The 17,353-nt window shown below is 42.8% G+C and overlaps 2 protein-coding genes across 8 annotated transcripts in view; one reads left to right on the top strand and one right to left on the bottom strand.

Annotated features, from left to right (window-relative positions):
• Positions 1-5,878, top strand: part of MMS22L (MMS22 like, DNA repair protein) — a 94,723-nt gene extending 88,845 nt beyond the window's left edge. The window contains 4 exon segments of the mRNA XM_009649028.2: positions 101-267; positions 1,704-1,800; positions 3,006-3,173; positions 5,719-5,878. Of these exon segments, the coding sequence (XP_009647323.2) occupies positions 101-267; positions 1,704-1,800; positions 3,006-3,173; positions 5,719-5,800 (514 nt within the window). The 3' untranslated portion in view covers positions 5,801-5,878.
• Positions 5,879-14,256: 8,378 nt separating this feature from the next.
• Positions 14,257-17,353, bottom strand: part of KLHL32 (kelch like family member 32) — a 101,307-nt gene continuing 98,210 nt past the window's right edge. For 5 of the 7 annotated variants that reach the window (XM_009649054.1, XM_009649059.1, XM_009649056.1 and 2 more), the window contains 2 exons: positions 16,243-16,337; positions 14,257-14,418 (listed from right to left, as the gene is read on the bottom strand). In XM_009649054.1, coding sequence (XP_009647349.1) covers positions 14,257-14,418; positions 16,243-16,337 — 257 coding nt within the window. The remainder of the gene's footprint in view (positions 14,419-16,242; positions 16,338-17,353) is intronic. The other 2 variants (XM_035888772.1, XM_035888773.1) reach the window with 1 other exon arrangement.

Raw genomic sequence — 17,353 nt, 5'->3', positions numbered from 1 at the left:
CTGAAATATCACAAAGTTATTTTAAGGTGTATGCTGCTCACATTGGATGGAAAAAACCCACAAAATATAGACTCTGTTTTGGTTTTCTTTGTCTTCCCAGTGAAAACTTCATGCAGTTCAAAGGTAACGCTCCACCTCCTCGCTTGGCCTCAGTTCTTGCTTTCATTCTCGAAGTACTTCAGAGAACCCAGAGCGCTGGACTATGTGACGTGGACTTAGTTCTCCCGGCCGTGTTGAAATGCATGGTGTTGGTTAATGAGCTACAAGGTGAGCTGCTCGTTTGCCTTTGATACTTCTCTGCATGCCTGTAAGACTCTTGTACTGCTGAGCATCTTTCATTTCATGCCAGTGTTTAAGACTCTTAGATGAGGTGAATGAGATGCTTTGGCCAGATAAACTGGACAAGGTTTCTTTTTTCATTAACCGGGCTGCGACTTCTGCCCCCAAGAGGCAGAGAAGCCCTGCCTTGTTTCGTGCTCTGGTGAACTGATGATCAGCTTCTCAGGAATCTGAAGAGCATTTACTTTTTCCTCATCCTTCCCATCTCATTTCTGTCAGACTTGGTAACTATGGAAGTTTTCTTGCACCTAAAGGTTTGAGACCAAGTAAGACTAGTGTATGTTCCCCCCACAGAGGCATTATAAATGGATGAAAAGTAGCATGTTGCTCTCTGAAGGCATCTTTGAGCTTGCTTTCTTCTTTTAGCAGGCTTTGTTTGGTAGTGAGAACTTCTTTATTTTTAGCTTCTTAAAAAACAAAGCACTCCTCTGTTCACCCCATGGTTGTATAACGAATGTGCATGCGTGCCTAAGCTCAAAATTTCCACTTCTTGCTACCAGTAGAGGCATTAAGCAAAATGGGCATTCACCTCTGACTTCTCCTGGGAATTTTGTCTAATAAAGTACTTTTTGATTCGGTTTTATAAAAGCTTCAAGGACGAGGTATGCTTAGGAAATGAGCTGAATCATCACACGCACACCTTTCTCCCCCCTTTTGCCATCAGATAGCCATATCTGCCTGAAGCTGAAAGTACCCAATGTGGAGCAGAATGAGCCGAGTGTCTTCTGTGGCAGTGGCCACCAGCTCACTGCCCGCCTAGACAAGGGCTCCACCACAGCCTTGTAGAAAAGTCCTTGCAGCCCAGTCCTACCTTTATAAAGGAAGAGCTGCATCTTGCAGCTGGAATATTTATTTGGAAACAATTAAGGGGAAGAAAATAGTGGGAGTTTATGGGGGTATTTTCCCCCTTAAAAAAAAAGAGGGAGGTAGGGTGGAATTCAGAACAATACCCACCACTGAAAATGAGGAGTAGATCTGTATAGCTTTGGCAGGATATAATGCCATGACTGCTTTTCTTTAAATCAAATAGGATTAAAGAATACAAGCAGAGCTTAAACTTAAATGAAATCTCCATTTCCACTAAGTGTGTGTCTCTTTGCTTTGACTTAAGGAGACCACAGTGTACTTAAAAATCTGTGTTTAAAGGATAATAGTGGTGAAAATAAGACTTTTGCATAAATCTGCGATTCATTCTATTCTTATAGCCAATCTACCTAACTGCTCTTACAGTCATTTCCCTTGCATCAAAGTAAGATAAAACCTTTTTTTTTTTTCTCATTTAAAAATTGTAGTCTTCATGAAAGACATTCTCCAGATGGTCAGTTCAAGAGCTCTGTGTGAATCTTGTGATTTTTCTTTTTCAGTTAAAAAATTATCTACAGACATTGTACAGTCCATGGTAGAAGGCTGCCAAGCAGGGTCAGGAGGAGAACGTGCCACCCAGCTGACTTCTGTGTTTAGGTAACTGGAAAATATGCCGACTGGCAGTGAAGCTACTGCAAGCCAATTGACAGCAAACATGTTTTTTTTAAATAATTATCCTTAGCATACAGCATTGCCACTTGTTTATGGTATTTCAATAATGGTGCTTTTGGCACTGGTTTTAAACATAGCTTGGCCAAAAATCCACAGCAAGAAAGTAGAAGAGGTAATCATACCTGCATTCTGAGGGATTAAGTACTATTTTGAAAGGTATATAGTAGATCTATGCTATATATCTAGGTATATTGTGTATATATATATACTGCTGCTGCAGTGGGAAGAACTCCTCATGAACGCGGATGGTCAGTGTCAGGTGCTGTGAAAGATGTGCCTGCCTAATTTGAAGTGTATATAACAGAGATCGAATCCTCATACAAGCAGCTTAGCTTTTGGGTTTTTTGATTGATTTTGTGACAAATAAGTAATAGATTATTATAAACTATATTTATTCCATATCTCTGCAAAATGAATCCAGTTTCTCACATGGATAGAGTAGAAGAGCTGCATGACCCGAGACCTGAAGACGTTTTGCAAACCTAAGCACTGCTGCTGTCTTGGGTCATGTCTTAGATGAAAGCTCTAGAGAGACTCGCTGAAATAAGAACAGGTCTCTGTGGCCTGCCAGGCTCCCGTGCGTGGTTTCATCCCTAGGGTGTGTTACTGCTGATTTGCATGTAATCTGTGATCTTACAGGCCCCAAACCCTGAGTAAGACAAATGGGTGCACTTCCATCCAGTGGTCTGGCCTGCCTAAGGTCCGGTGGAGCTTTTTAAGAAATGCTAACATGATTTCTGCAGGCTTGAATCTAGATCTCTTGTTTTCCCCTTGTGTTTGGGTTTTTTAAAATATTATTATTATTTTGTATTAAATAATAAATACATGTTTTAGTTTTGCTTTCAGCCACGTTACAAAGTGAAGTGCTCTGGAACAGATCAGCCCTGGTGGGAACAGCAGCAGAATCCTGACAATTTGCTTTAAAATAAACGTGGGGGTTTTTTTAGCATTCGCCTTCAAAAGCATGGCTTCGTTTAGAGGAAGTATTCCATGTAGAGTATTGCAGTGTAACAATACGAAAATTGCCATGCAGCCAGATTGCTCGTTCTGATTAGACTCTTCAGTTGTTCTTGGCATGTTCTCTGCATCTAGTTCTGACCTTGCATTAAATGCCTCTGTGTCCCCCTCAGGCAGTTTATCCAGGAGTATACTGCCGTGTATGATCACCGGGTTTTCAGCATACTCGAAACAGTGGCAGTCTTGGATCAGACGTTCGTTACCAGCCTGATTCCCACAATCACACAGTCTCTGAAGGATTCAGAGCACAAACAAGGTCTTGGAAGAAATGCTGCACAGAGGTTTGATTTTTATTTAATATTGTTTTTTGACAATGAGCGGTAGAGGTTTATTCTCTTGAAAGAAAGCGATGTTAAGACAGCAGCACAGGCACTCAAAAATGAGTGATTTTTAAATGTGTTCAGCCAGAAATCTCCCTTTGCTCAGGCTTTCCATGGTTTTAAGCCATCAATATTGGCTAAATATTTCCAGAGATGTTTTGAGACTAGGGCTACAGGCTCCAGTAGAATTTCTGTGAAGCAGGGTTGGCTCTGCTCACTACACTCTATGTTGCAAAACAAAATAAAGAAAGAAGAATTCCTGCCCCAAACAACTTTCCTACCAGTCCCTGTTCTAGAGGACTTTATGGGTCATTTCTAAAATTACGGTATAATCAGGTACAATCCGAGTTGCTCGGAAAAGAAAGACCCATGGCTTAATTTCAAGAGTTCTCTCATAATACAGACATACAAGAGTGGTGGGTGTCCAGAAAAGGCTGGCCCCCTCTCTCCGATTGGCACAGTAGACTCACGCTTGCTCCCTTTGCCCCCGAGAGCTTAGGGCAGAAATATTTGACTTGTGAGTCCATCTGGCGTTAGGAGGAGGCAGTGGCAGATGAGGTGAGCAGCTCTGCACAGATGGTGGCCCCGCCGGGTGCAGATGCAGCAGTGAAGTTTCAGCACCTATATAATATAAACGCTATTGCAAAACCCCAGGAAGCTCTGCCCAGTGCAGCACCCGAGCCAAAGGGGCTCCTCCGGTTCGTTCTGCTCGCTGGAAGGCTGGCCCTTGACCCTCGTGTGGTCTGGGCAAGGAACCAGCCTCGGCGTTTGCTTTAATGCATGCACTGGGACAACTCCAAGGGCAGGTCCTCCAGCCTGGAGCTGGAGAAGTTTTGAGGTGTGCGTCAGCCTGGCCTGGGCTATAAAAAACCCAAGGGTAGTCAAAGGATATTAATTTTCCATTTAATGAAAAATGCATTTAACTCATTTGTAATTACATTATTCACTTTTTATTATCCTCTACCAACAAATACATTTGCTTTTATTTAAGGGAATCCACCTGAAGTCAGAGTGAAGAACCATTAGGAGCAGGATTTTCATGCTATTTGCTTTTGATCTTTTGATAATGTATTTCATAGCCAATCTTTTTTTTTTATACTGTTAATAAGGAAAAATTCATCCCTTTACCTATGAAATATGAAAAAAAAAAACCCCAAAACAGGTTGTTTGAGCTTCCTGAAATATATAGAATCATAGAATGTTTTGGGTTGGAAGGGACCCCTAGAGGTCATCTAGTCCCTGCAGTGAGCAGAGACACCGCTAACTTTCCAGTGTTTCACCACCCTGATTGTAAAGGATTTCTTCCTTATATCTAGTCTAAACCTGCCCTGGTTTAGTTTAAAACCATTACCCCTTGTCCTGACACAGCTGGCCCTACTAAAAAGATTTTCCCCGTCTTTCCTATAGGCCCCCTTTAGGTACTGAAAGGCCACAAGCAGGTGTCCCCGCAGCCTTCTTTTCTCCAGGCTGAACAAGCCCAACTCCCTCAGCCTGTCCTCATAGGAGAGGTGCTCCAGCCCCTGGATCATTTTAGTAGCCCTCCTCTGGACCCGCTCCAACACTTCCATGTCCTTCTTGTGCTGAGGGCTCCAGAGCTGGACGCAGGGCTCCAGGTGAGGCCTCACCGGAGCAGAGTAGAGGGGCAGAATCACCTCCCTCGACCTGCTGGCCACGCTTCTCCCGATGCAGCCCAGAGTACAGTTGGAGTACTTGGAGCTGTGCTTATAGTGGTGATGTCCAGTATTATTATTGCAAGGAACTAGTATGAAAGCGGCGGTTTTGTTTCTCCTGTTAACATTTCATGAAAAAGCCATATAATTAGAATAGACCTAAATGTCAGCGGCAGTACTGTAACAATAATTATACTGTCTAGGTTGGAGAGTATTAGAATAAACTTCAGGTGAAAAGTTTGGCCAATGCATATGCACTCTTCTGGAAAACCCACTTGAGTGACAGCCCCCTTCTGAATTCCAGGTTTATTTTAAAGCGGTCCTTGCCCTTTGTTGGGGACGATGGTCAAAATCTGTGTCGGTGCCAGTCTGCACCCCGCTGCCTGTGGCTCACGTCGCTGTGCTGCAGCATGAGTCACAGGGAGCTTTCTAATGCAGAAATCGGAAAGCAAACATGATGAAGCCTGAATGCCAATCCCATCTAAGCCTTGGAAACTCCATGTTTTACAGTTTTTTTTAAAAAAAAAAAAAAAAAATCTATTTCACAGCTTTTTACTAAACAAATAAACTTCCAAGCATCTTCACTCCACTTGTAGCCATAAACAATGCAATCCTTATTCTTCTTCCAACCTGGCCAGGCTAAGAATTCACAGCAAGTAAGGCAGCTGAACTAATTGGGGGGGGTGGGGGGGGAAGGGACAGGAAGAAAGTTAGTGTGTTTTAATATCCCAGTATGTAAACAATGTGCTTGGGAATTATGTGCTTTTACTCCTAGGATGTGTGAGATATTGTGTAAGTAAGTAACATGTTACATTCTTTTGGGTTTTTTTCAACAGAGAAGCCTATAAAAGACTCTTATCTCACCTCACAGAGGCTGGACAAGAAGAGATACAAAAACTGGAACATGAGACAGGTTAGCAGTGTGCTGGTGATTAATCATTTCCTCTTGAGTGTTCCGACACTGCCAGTACTTAAAGCAAGCTGCACTCTACAACACACTAGCCAAGTTCTTTCTCGTTACATTTCTCAATTTTGTGGGGTCCCCCCCAGTAATGTATTAATTTTAATAATTTCTGTGGTATTTAAATGTTGTCATGCATCTGAAGTGTAACTCTCAATATCTTGTTGAATGGCGATTTGAAAGCTACAGCAAATCTATTACGTGTTAAAACGTCTACATGAGCAGAGCCTGTATTTCAGAGAATCAAAGTAATTTCACAACTCGATTCACATTGAGTGAGACCTGACTCTCTTAACGCTGTACGTTTGAAAATCTTATTCAGTGTGTTCTTAAGAAAATCATAACTTTGTGATTTCTAATTTATTATTTTAGTAGGAGGAAAAAAAGGTGATCTCTAGTACTGAACTTGTTGAATGCAGTGCATTCGCCAGGAGCTACGCCAGTATGGTAGAGCTATAGTTTGTGAAGAGAGGGCTTGTGTATGTGTTGCACAAAATGTATATAGCTGTCTTAACCTTCCACCTGTATTAAAACATTAAAGTCTTTCAGATTCCAGTGTAAAATCTCTTCTGTTGTCATTGTGGGCGATATGCGAAAAGGTAGGCTCAGATTTCCTGTCCTCTTCAATACTATTATTTTCTTAATTTTAACCCATAACTTACAGTGATCCCACCGTCTTTTTATTAGCCATGACACTGTTAGTTATCCATTTAACTTAGACGAGGTGTGAATGGTCTGAGAAAAAAGGAGAGAGGACTTCCAAAGACTTTTAAAGAAAATATTTGTTTGGGGAATTTATTCCATTGCTCATAGGCTAGGCATTATTTCTGTTTGCCTGGAAAGCTGGCTCTTCCAAATATTTTGCTGTGGTATGGATTATCTTTTGGGTCTTTCCAGGACAGATCTAGCTCTGTAACTTTTTCTACATTTTTTTTTTTTCTTCGCCTAAAGGTCTCAGGACTTTCATTAACACCTGTGGCATTCACACTTTTCACTTCCCTCAATAACCTGTATTTCTGAAAGTGCTCACTGGACTTTGGGAGTCATAAGTTTGCCATAATGGCAACACTGGTGAACAGGCTGCTTACTTTTAAAGTTATTCAAATTTTAACTTTGCAATATTAATGGGAAGGAAAGATTATTTTTGTGTCTAATAGCTCCACAAAAATATCCCTAAAATCTTGTTCAGAGCAGCTTCTCTTTCATTACACTGATCTTACCAAGACAAACTAGATAATCTTTTTGCCTAAATTGGCTACCGTTCCTTCAGATCATGCAGTAGCTAAAAGCCTCTTTAGGCTACTTAATAGTGCAGAACGTGGAGGTTCTTTTCATTATGGAGGTGACTTACTGAACTTTCACTGCAGCTTCTTGTAAGCTCCTGTACCTGGGAGGAGTTTTAATTCATCTCAAAGAGGATTGTGCTTCTAAAAAGCTTTTTTTTAAAAAAAAAATAAATAAATAAAACCCCTTCTTCAAGAGCGATTAATAGAGATGTCTTTGAAATTTGAGTAGCTTACAGAACAGATGTCTCTCTTACTTTTGACTTTCAAAGGATAGAGCAGATATTATAACAAAACATTTCATGATGTGTTTAGTAGATTGTTAAAGACATATTTAGTACTATCTGTAGTGGCTGGAAGTTTCTGAAAACACAGAGCTTTATGTAAATGTGTAACAGCTCCTGGTGCATGAGAAACTAATGTAAACAGTCTGGAAATTATCATTCTTCTCTGACAAAAAGTTAACGCGAACAGAAATAAAGCATTTTTGCATTGTATTCATCAACCACTGCCAAATGGGCAATCTGGTTTAGTCTAATTATTTGGTATGGACAGTTGCAGATGTGACTGACAGTTCTGATGATACTAACGAGCTGAAGGCTTGCAGAGTGTTAGTCTAGACTGACTTACCAAGGATACACCAAAACAACAGTCCAAAATCAGTTCGGAGAAAAGAAGAAAGTAAGTGCTGAATTTAAGTACAATAGAGAAAAAGACTGAAAGCCACCCATGAACTAAAAGAAATTATGTATTATGTCTTAGTAGATGCTGTCTGTATGAAGGGTACTTAGGACAATGAACATTATGGTAGATGCTGTCTGTATGAAGGGTACTTAGGACAGACAATGAACATTATTTAACTGAAAGCTTTCTGTATTATTTTACACATGAACAGTTTGGTTTAAACACAGTACAAATGCTTAGCTTCCCTATGCAATGCACAGAGAACTGCTTAAGCTAAAGAGCAGGAGCTCCTGGAAAGCTTTTACGCTGGTTGCTACCACCAACAGGAGCAGTTCCTCTGCGTATAGATGCAAAGTCTGCCTCTTCACTTTGCTTAATAAACAAAAGGATAGAGCCTTGCTGTAACTCAGGTAAGCCTTCCACCTGCCAGTAAGTGGTGTCCTTGAAAGGGAACTCATCCCCTGCCAAGCTTGCTTTCATAGTCTCCTGTCACCAAAGCCTCACCCCCATGGTCATTTGTGCCAGGCTGAAATGGGTGGGGGTGTGCTGAGGGGTCTGCATTGGACCCCGTATGCAGAGGAGAAGTGTGAAAGCAGAAGCAACAACTGGGCTGTTCTGCCAGGGAGCGAGAGCCCGGCAGCATGGAGCTTGGCTCTGTGGCAGCTGAAAATATCACTGTAGGCTTTAGCCAGCAGATGCTCGTGCACACGGTGACTTTGGACAGCGGCTAAGAATAATTTTGAGCACCTCAATGACTCCCTAATGTTAAACTTACTTATACCTTACTTACACTTCTGAGCACGTCTTCCTGCCAGTTTGTATGGATGCTTTGCAAGCATTTTAGGTCTTAAAGATTTAAGTTAAAACGTAAACCAGTAGACGCTTCTGGTATTACCAGCCAGTCATGTACCAACCCGAGGCTCACAGAGCAATCACAGTCTCCTTGCATATTGAGTGTCAGTACCAATACCACTGGTATTTGGACAGACAGACACCAGTGCAGCTCTGCTCCTTTTACCCAGCTCCTTCAGGCTTCTGCGTCCTCGCGCAGGCTTGGAGCACCAGCGCTGCTAAGAACTCTCCTTCTTTTCAGCCAGCACCTGCCCACATGCCACACCCAACCAGGCAAGTGCTTCTGCTCCTGATGTAGGTGACCCGAAGGCTTTCCCAGCTCTGTCCTAAAGTGGATGTCATAAGCCAACCCTGCCCTCGCCGGGCCTTCCTCTCCAAGGCTTGCATGCTTAAGGATCTTGAACAACTAAGAAACAGCTTCTGAAATAGAAAAAGTTGTGTCTTTTACGCTGGAATAGAGCAGCAGGCCTGTGGAATTCCTCTTTCCAGGTTCTGCCTGTCTGTTGTAATTGCAGAGAAGCAGAGCTGCCCATAGCACATGCTGCTTACCGAGTCAGTTAAGAAACCTTGATATCCGTCCACCCAGATGCACCGCATTTCCCTCAGGAAACAGAAAAGAGGTTTTATCGTGCTCCGTTTTTCCTTCTTTTGGTAGCTTCTGAAAATTATGTATGCATGGGTATTTTCAGTTTAATCATATTTTATAATTTTTAACTATTACTTAAAACTCAAATTCAGTGTAATCAGCCCATCTGTTAGCAATGGTTATAAAATTATGTTGACGATTAAAAATCTGATGCAGTGTCAATATGTCCTAGCATAATTAAGCATGTTTTATGATGAATGACTAGGATATGGCTTTTGTCTACTTGAGCAGCTTTAAGATGGTGAACCTCTTGCAGGCTTAATGTACGAAATGGGAAGGTACGCATCAAACAGACAAGCAAACAAAGCCAGTTATAAAACTCAGGTCCTCTATTCATAGATGTGGTGTCTTTGCAGGCCTTGGAAAAGGCCAGCAGGGTAATTCCAGATCTCACAACCAAATTCACTGCATTTCTCAGTCCATCAAATGCTATCTTGGATCTACTCTCTTCCCTGTAGAATGTCACCCAAACAGATATTAAAAATTCAAGTTTGCTAAATTCGTAATTCATTTTAGAAAGGGGCAATGTGACCTGTATTGGCACTGGTGGAAAAATTAGCACAACATTCACTTACATGAACCGAGGGTATTGCTGAAAATACTTCCTCTCTTCTTCAGTATTTGGAGCACTGCAACACAGCCTACTCACCCACAGTAAGAGTTAACAGGCGTTTTAATTCTGGCATTACTGTGAAACAACTATATATAATCATCTAGATTGGAAAACCATTCTTTATGTGGACACTTTTTTTCCCCCTTTAAAATGTGTCCTTGGGGAAAAAAAAAAAAAAAATTAAAAGCCCATTTTGCAAAAATTAAACTGTATAAGCCCTTTATATGGTCTGTGTGCTAAACTTCCTGCAAAGCCTTCCTCCCCGACAAACTCTGCCTGCAGATGAAGTGTTTTAACCTTGCCCTCTTAATTTATTCTACATTCTAATTTTCAATAAACAGATGCCGCCTCTTTTTGCGCTTGTTTTCACATTGTTCCACATTCTGCCTGTGTTGTTTCTGCATGTGTGAATATTCAATTATCTATTTCTCCGTGATTCTGCAACTGATGTACTAAATGTCTGTACAGGTTTGGGGGAGGGTAACCAGGGAAGGCAAAACTTAGAGGAAAGGGAGTTACAGGAGTTTGAACTATTCTAAGAGCCAGGTACTTTCCCTGAAAGCTTGCTAATTTAAGAAGAAAAATCACAACCAACAACTAGAAATGCAGGGACAGCAGAGTTGCTGCACGCTGGTTTGCAGCGTATAAGTGTTTCTGTGGTCGGTGCTTGGGTGTGGAACGCTCCATAGAGACCAGCGGGGCAGAAGAAGCTGTTGGTGCTGCTGCTAATGGAAACGGTGTCTTTTTTGGATAAAAAGCACAAAGCAGCTGATTGCCGTTGTGGTTATTTACAGCTAGGAAGAGCTGATAGCTTTCCTTAGGACTCAAACGCAAAGGATGCTCTATAAAGGATGAAATATTACCCTTCATGGGAATGGCCCAAAAAAGGAGATCACGGGACAGGCATAAAAGTACAAAGGCTCTCCAGACCTTGTGGCCCAAAAGCCTAGTTGCAGATGTGAGTAGCTTTAATCTCTAAATCTAAGGAAATGCACAGAACTCTACAGGTAATAACTGCTGCCGCGTTGTTCACTTGTAAGGATTTCCTGGAGCAGGAGGGAGTTCTTACCGGTTGCAGCCTGCGCCGTTGCCTTGCAGGTCCCAGCCGGGAAGCTGAGCGTCTTCTGTAGGCAGCTGCTCTCTGTGCTGATCTGACTCTGGTAGCTGAACCATCGAGCGGGGAAATATTTTTATTATGGATAGCTTCAAGGCTCTGTGGAAAAACTGAGCTCAACTGCATTTTGGTGGTTCAAACTGGTAGGCTAGGCAGGGTTCAGAGGTTTATATTTGCCAAAAATGGTACAAAATTTAGAACAGCAGAGGCGGATCTGGAGCTGGCACGCAGGAGCCTGTAGCTGGTGCAGTTTCAGAAGGCAGGGATACTAAAGAGAAAGATGGCAGAGCAAGGACACAGCGACTCGGAAGCTTCAGCTCTCTGGGCAGTCTTTGCCAGCAGGACTCAAGGTGAAGCCCAGCCTTGCTCTCCCACTCCCTGCGCCTCCCTGGTAGAGAGCCCTCAGCCAGAGCAGAGCCCCTGCTGGCACCAGCGCGCTCTCTGCCTGCTCTTGTATCCACACCCTTCTCTTTTCTTACCTGGCAATAAATAACTATTCTTTTGCTCACGTGGCAAGGGCTACATGGCATTTCCTGACTTCAGGTGCAGCAAAGCACCCCCATCTCTCCCATAGGTCCTGCAAAAAAAAGCAAAAAGACCCAGATAGGAAAGCCTGGTACAACTTAGGGGCTAAGAGGTTGCCACAAAAGACTTCTCTGTAATCACTGGAGCCTGCTGATTAAGAGCCAGAGCAGAATCCTGGCACTAATAGGAGCATATGTGTTGTCCTGAGGCTCTGTGGCTGTGGTATCCTTAACTAATTTAATGCACTCGCGCAGCTGTTTAAAACTGCTATTCACCAGTACAGACAATTGGTGATACCGACTGGAACAGTGAAAGTGTTGAAAGGGCAGAACGAACATGATAAATAACTTTCTTGCCATACACTCCTGCCTTTCAGTCCTTGAACCAAGAGGCACAGGCTGCTTTGCAGAAGGAAGCTGCCCCCCCTCCGCTGCTCAAAGCCCGGCCTGTGTCGCAGCTTGCTGCCGCCGCTCAATAGCCGGCCAGATCCATCGTAATCCCTTGCTCTCCACAAGGAGCGGTTTAGAAATGATTTCATAGCTACAGCTGTGGTAAGCTATGAGGCCTAGGAATAAAAGCCTCAAAACTAAGTTGGGACATACAAAGCATACTTTGCACTATTGTCTGGCTTTACAAAGGCCAAGAAATTAATTCTCCCACCACCTGGGAAATAGCAAGTTCTGCACCCGAGCAGAAGCTGCTCACTCACCTGGTGCGGTACCTCCAGGATGAGGCTCAAAGCCCCCAGGATCACTACACTCACCTTTTGATTATTTAGCCACACTCCTCTTGAAAACGAGCCACGTAACGCTTGTGTCCCTGCAAGTCAGGCATAAGTAGAACTTCAAATACTTGCCAGGCTTGGGCCCTGCAGCCCATACAGGAGAGCAGTCAGATTTTTAAAGCGTAAATGGCCTGTTCGGAGAGCTGGCCCTTGCATGCCAATTTCCAGGAGATCAGAGGAATAAAACCAAAACCAAATTCCTGATGCACAGCCTATACAGCTCCCATGCAGTTAGAGAAAAGCACTGCCTGGGTGTAGGCTTGCTTTGCGTGCAGAGGGAGACGCTGTCAGTGCTCAGGTTGGTGTGCCAGGCGAAGACGCTGCAAGCTGCAGCTCTGCTCCGTGCAACGAGAGTGAGAAAGCTCAGCAAAAAAACCCCACAAAACTTTCTAACCTGGAAATTACTGGAAAAGCAAAGGCGATGTTCCACGAGTACACTGCCCAGCTGGAGACGGAACCAGTGATAGAGTTCCCCCCCCCCCGTATCACTAACCAGAGCCTTAAAAGTTAAAAGATGCATTTGATTTGGAATCACTGCTCACTGGATGAAGTCAAAGCTGTTCCTGTCCAGCAAGCGCAGGCTTTTGCTGGGGCTCATTCTGCACGTGGCATTTGCATGAGCGTCGGTAGGAATTTCATAGGTCTGCTCAGATAGCAGGGTGGCAGGGAACAGATCAGTAGGTAAAGCAGAGAAGTGCAGAGTACCCGTAAATCATAAATAGAGAAAGATTTAATTACATGCTTGGTTAATATTTACAAACATCAAAGTTGTTGTTAGATATGTAAATAAAAGACAGAAATAAGAGACAGGGGCTGCAGTAGCCAAGCAAAGCCAAAATATAACAGGTTAGGGTATTTATTGTGAACTGGCATACGCGTGGAGTATGGGATGGGGAGACACTATATAAACTGAAAGAATAAATAAATAAATATTGACATTGTTCTACACCTGTTTAGCCTCTGGAGACCAGTGATTTGTGGGACCATATGTTGGACAAAATGAGACTGTTCGTTGATAATTGTAAATGTGATGACCCCTTGCAAACTGGGTATTAAAAATATTAAGTAAATGGCACATTTTAATTATACAGTAAAGAGGCTGTTCTCCACCGTTAAAAGACTGCAGCTGTCAGGAGGAATTGATCATATGACAGAAGGTAACATTTATTTGATAGTAGACCTTGGTAAATGACATCCCAAATGAACCTTAGATTCTCAGACAAGCACATTCAGTTCAGACTTGGGTTTAAACATTCGCTTCGGTGTCTTTGTCTTTCAGCTGAGACAATTTTTATCTGTTCCTCCTATACTATAAGGGCTTGTTTGGTTTTTATTTTTGTTTTAATCTGCTTTGCAGTATTTAAATTTCAAATGAAGTATTAAATGAGAAACTGTAAATGATGGAGTTTGGAATTGGAAGTCAACACATTTGTTATTCTTTTTGCCAAAGGTATCAAGTAAGTTGCATAATTACCATAGTATAATATCATCTTTGTCAACATAAACACAGCTTTCGATCAGCTTTGAAAGTGCCATTGGTGAACAACCCAACGTGTGGACTCCAAAAGAGGAGCAGCCCCGGGAGGAGCTGAGAGCACTCACAACGCCTTATGAAGTTGCATAAGGAAATGAAATAGAGACAGGTAGCAAGTAGTCACCAGCAGAAATGCCAAATGCTGCCACGTATATGCTTCTGCATCTGAGGCAGAGGAAAGAAACTGCAGACAGTTTTTGTAGCTTCCTTCCTGCCTATTGTGATCCGACTTTAAGACAAATGTATGAAGGTAAAGCAGCAGCCCGTGTGGATTGATCCTTTTCGCTGATCCAGAGAAACCCTTCCATACACAGGGATTGATTTTTTTTTTTTTTTCCTCCCTCCACTTCTGATTTTATGAAGTGCATGTTTTGTGTCTCACATTGTGCCGATCCTGTGGTGAGGCACTTGCAGAGTCTGAAGGTTGGGGCACGTGAAATAAGGAGCTGGAAGAAAGCATGCTGCTATTCCGTTGGAAGCGAAGGGGAGCGTAGGGCCATAGAACACCTCTTCCTTCCCTTCCTTGCTAACATCCAGCACCTGCAGGCCAAAGTGTACAAAATATATCACAGATCACAGAAGAATGCTGAAAAAAGTTTGCTGGCACACACCGCATATAGGTACCATTAATCCCACCAGAAATGTAATTTCAGATCACTTTTAGGCTGTATTTATGGATCTGGTGATTCATGGCTGTGATCATCGGCCAAATCTTATCCCAGCTCAGGCACCCAGTAGCCGGCAGCGCCATTGGAGCCTGCTGCCTGGCAGCAGAAGGTGCAAGCATGCAAGGAGGGTACTCTGCAAAGAAGCGCTACTGTTACCACAAAGTATGAAGCATTTGCCAGCTTAGGGGTATACAGAGAGCAAGGGAGCTCTTATCAAAGTCAGAAAGGCCAAATAAATGAGTGACTTGAAGAAAATGAAAAAATATATGGAAAAAGTGGATTATTTTTTTTTCTTCCAAATGAGAGAGCAACCTCAAATTTGCTGAATTTGAAGATAAAAGGGGTAGTTTAACTGGTTAAAGGTAGGCACACTGCCAACAACTGAGAAGGGGCAGCACACACAGCTCTGCCAAAGCACTCGCTCTACTTTTTCCTTTAATGCGGGGACGGTCTTGGGTGGGCTGCCAGTTCACAACTAGTTTGGGGATGTGGACAAATGTCCATTTAAGAGAGCAAGATCCCAGGATCATTTTCACTTGTCTCTAAGCAGTATTTAAACCCAGGTGCAATACGGCAAAGAACCTGCTGATTATAAATGAGCGTGTTGGTAGAGTACAGCCACTGCCTTGATACTGTGCTGTTACTCCATCTGAAGCGCTGTATGTCAGCTATGGAAGCCAGTTTGAATGAATTCTTCCAATAAAAATTGCTAGGTATGGTACCCAGCAGTTTAGTGAAAAAAAAAAAATGACGAGAACATGGTTTTAACTCCTCATCTTGCATGATCAAGATTTTACAACTCTTGCTAATAAGTGTTCATTACAAGACCAGCAGCTTGACATGTAATACATTCCCTTCTTAGGCTAAGTCTAACTTCTAGCCCTATGGGACAGTTTAGAGGTGAAATCCTAAAATCCTTAGTTGGAAGCTAATGAAAATGTTGTTTATCAGCAAAAGTGCAGAAACTGAGATGTAAACGAGTTTCTGTCTAACTGCCCAGCTGGTCACAAAGTGATGGCTGTGATGCAGATTTGCTTCACTCAGAAAAATGCAGAAAGATAAGAATTCCTAATTTCTGTACAGGAATATCTGAAAGCCATGGATCTGCAGGTAAGCTGCTCTTACACAAGATGAGAGAGCAGAAGAGTTTGTTGGACAACCTATTGCCTACAGCAGGGATCAAAAAACTCCCACTCAAGCTTTGAAGCCGTAAGCGCTAGGGCAGGTTGCAGGCTGACTGAACTTTGTCAAAGAACAACTCGTTAACTCTGGCTGCTCTTCAGAAAGACAACTTGGAGAGAAAAAAAAAATAAAAAAAAAAAATCACAAGATGGGTTGAAAAATTGTTAGCCCATGCCCCATCATCCATTTCTGCAACCCTTTTAACTTTTGACCTTGATTGCATAAACCTGAGCATATATATACACTCACTATTTCACCCAAACCTTGCCAAAGAGGAGACTCCTCAACTCTGTTTTACTAGAATATCTTAGATTAATTGGATCTAATGGCTGATCTGGAAATATTTTTAATATCCACAGCATTTCCTCTGTGTTTATGCAGGTTCAATGGCTGCATAAGAAACATCCTTAATCTCTCCACTTCACATGCATTTTCCTTTTTGAATAACCTCTGTGCAAAACGTATCCTTGCAAAATTATTGGAAAAGACTTTAAAAGAAACCTAAATCACTCACCTGGATACATGCCAAAGGCTCATTTGTCCAAATCGAATAGCCGCCAACTAAATATATTCTACCATTGTGGACGGCGACTCCAGACTCATTTTGACCTAAAGCGAAAAAGGAAATGGAAACCACTTTCAGTGTTCAATTAACCCTTTTAACACTGAACGTTGGAGTTCTGTCATACCATGAAAATGCACCCGGCAGTAACTTTACTGTTCCAGAATTCACAACGTGCAGCAGTGAAGGTGAAGCACGAGGGCTGTGCTTTGCTCTCCGCGGGAGCCCCATACGGTGCTGTCCGGAGAGACACCCTGGATGAGCAATAAACTGAGGCTGTGCCGGGGACCATCTGCTGTCTCCTCAGCGGCACAGGTTTTTGTATGCCTGTATTTCGTAGGTGATAGGCAAGCTCCCCACCTGCCTCTCAGCTACTATCACACATGCACATCCAGACAGACACGTAGGCCGAGAGCGCTGAATGCCCCTCCTGTTCTGCCCACACCTGTTCGTCCCCCTGTTCCTCCAGGTACAAGCATGGCGAACGTTGCAGAAGCTGCTGTGCAAGCTCATTCCCATAGCAACGGTCACCTGAACAAGTCTGGAAGTTTTGAAGGATAAATACAGGCCTAAAAAAACCTGCACTACACAGTGCAACAGACACATATACCATCAGTTGCAGAGATGCAAAGAAAGGCTTAGATGGCTTCTCGAGGTGCAGTTTGTGGAAACAACCCACCAGGTCATATCTGAGGAGAGGGTACTACCTTCACAGCATTTAGTGGTGTAGGGTCAGCTCCAGAAGGGGGGTGTCTGCAGTTGCAAATCAGATTATGTTCTTCTCAAAGGCTCTCCGTTCCTCCAGATAATAATTAAATGGAGAGCAAAAGGGATATGAAAAACTAGTTGTGTTTGACAGTCTGTTACTCTTCCTTTTTAATCCATGCGTCTCTCCTCAGTGTCCATGAAGTACTCTGATGGCCTCAGAAACTCGGCAACCCTTCTCCAGATCACAGAGATTAAGAAACCCAGTGCAGTATCCTAACGAACAAAGTTGCCACTAGAACAGCTTTTAAATGTACCAGGAAAAAAGTGACATAAGGTGACTGTCTTATTTGTCAGA

The sequence above is a fragment of the Egretta garzetta genome, unplaced genomic scaffold (genome assembly GCF_000687185.1).
Source record: "Egretta garzetta isolate BGI_Z169 unplaced genomic scaffold, ASM68718v1 scaffold231, whole genome shotgun sequence".
NCBI classification, from domain to species: Eukaryota; Metazoa; Chordata; class Aves; order Pelecaniformes; family Ardeidae; genus Egretta; species Egretta garzetta.
Note: the sequence above shows the minus strand (reverse complement) of the source record. Positions and strands in the feature narration are given on the sequence as shown.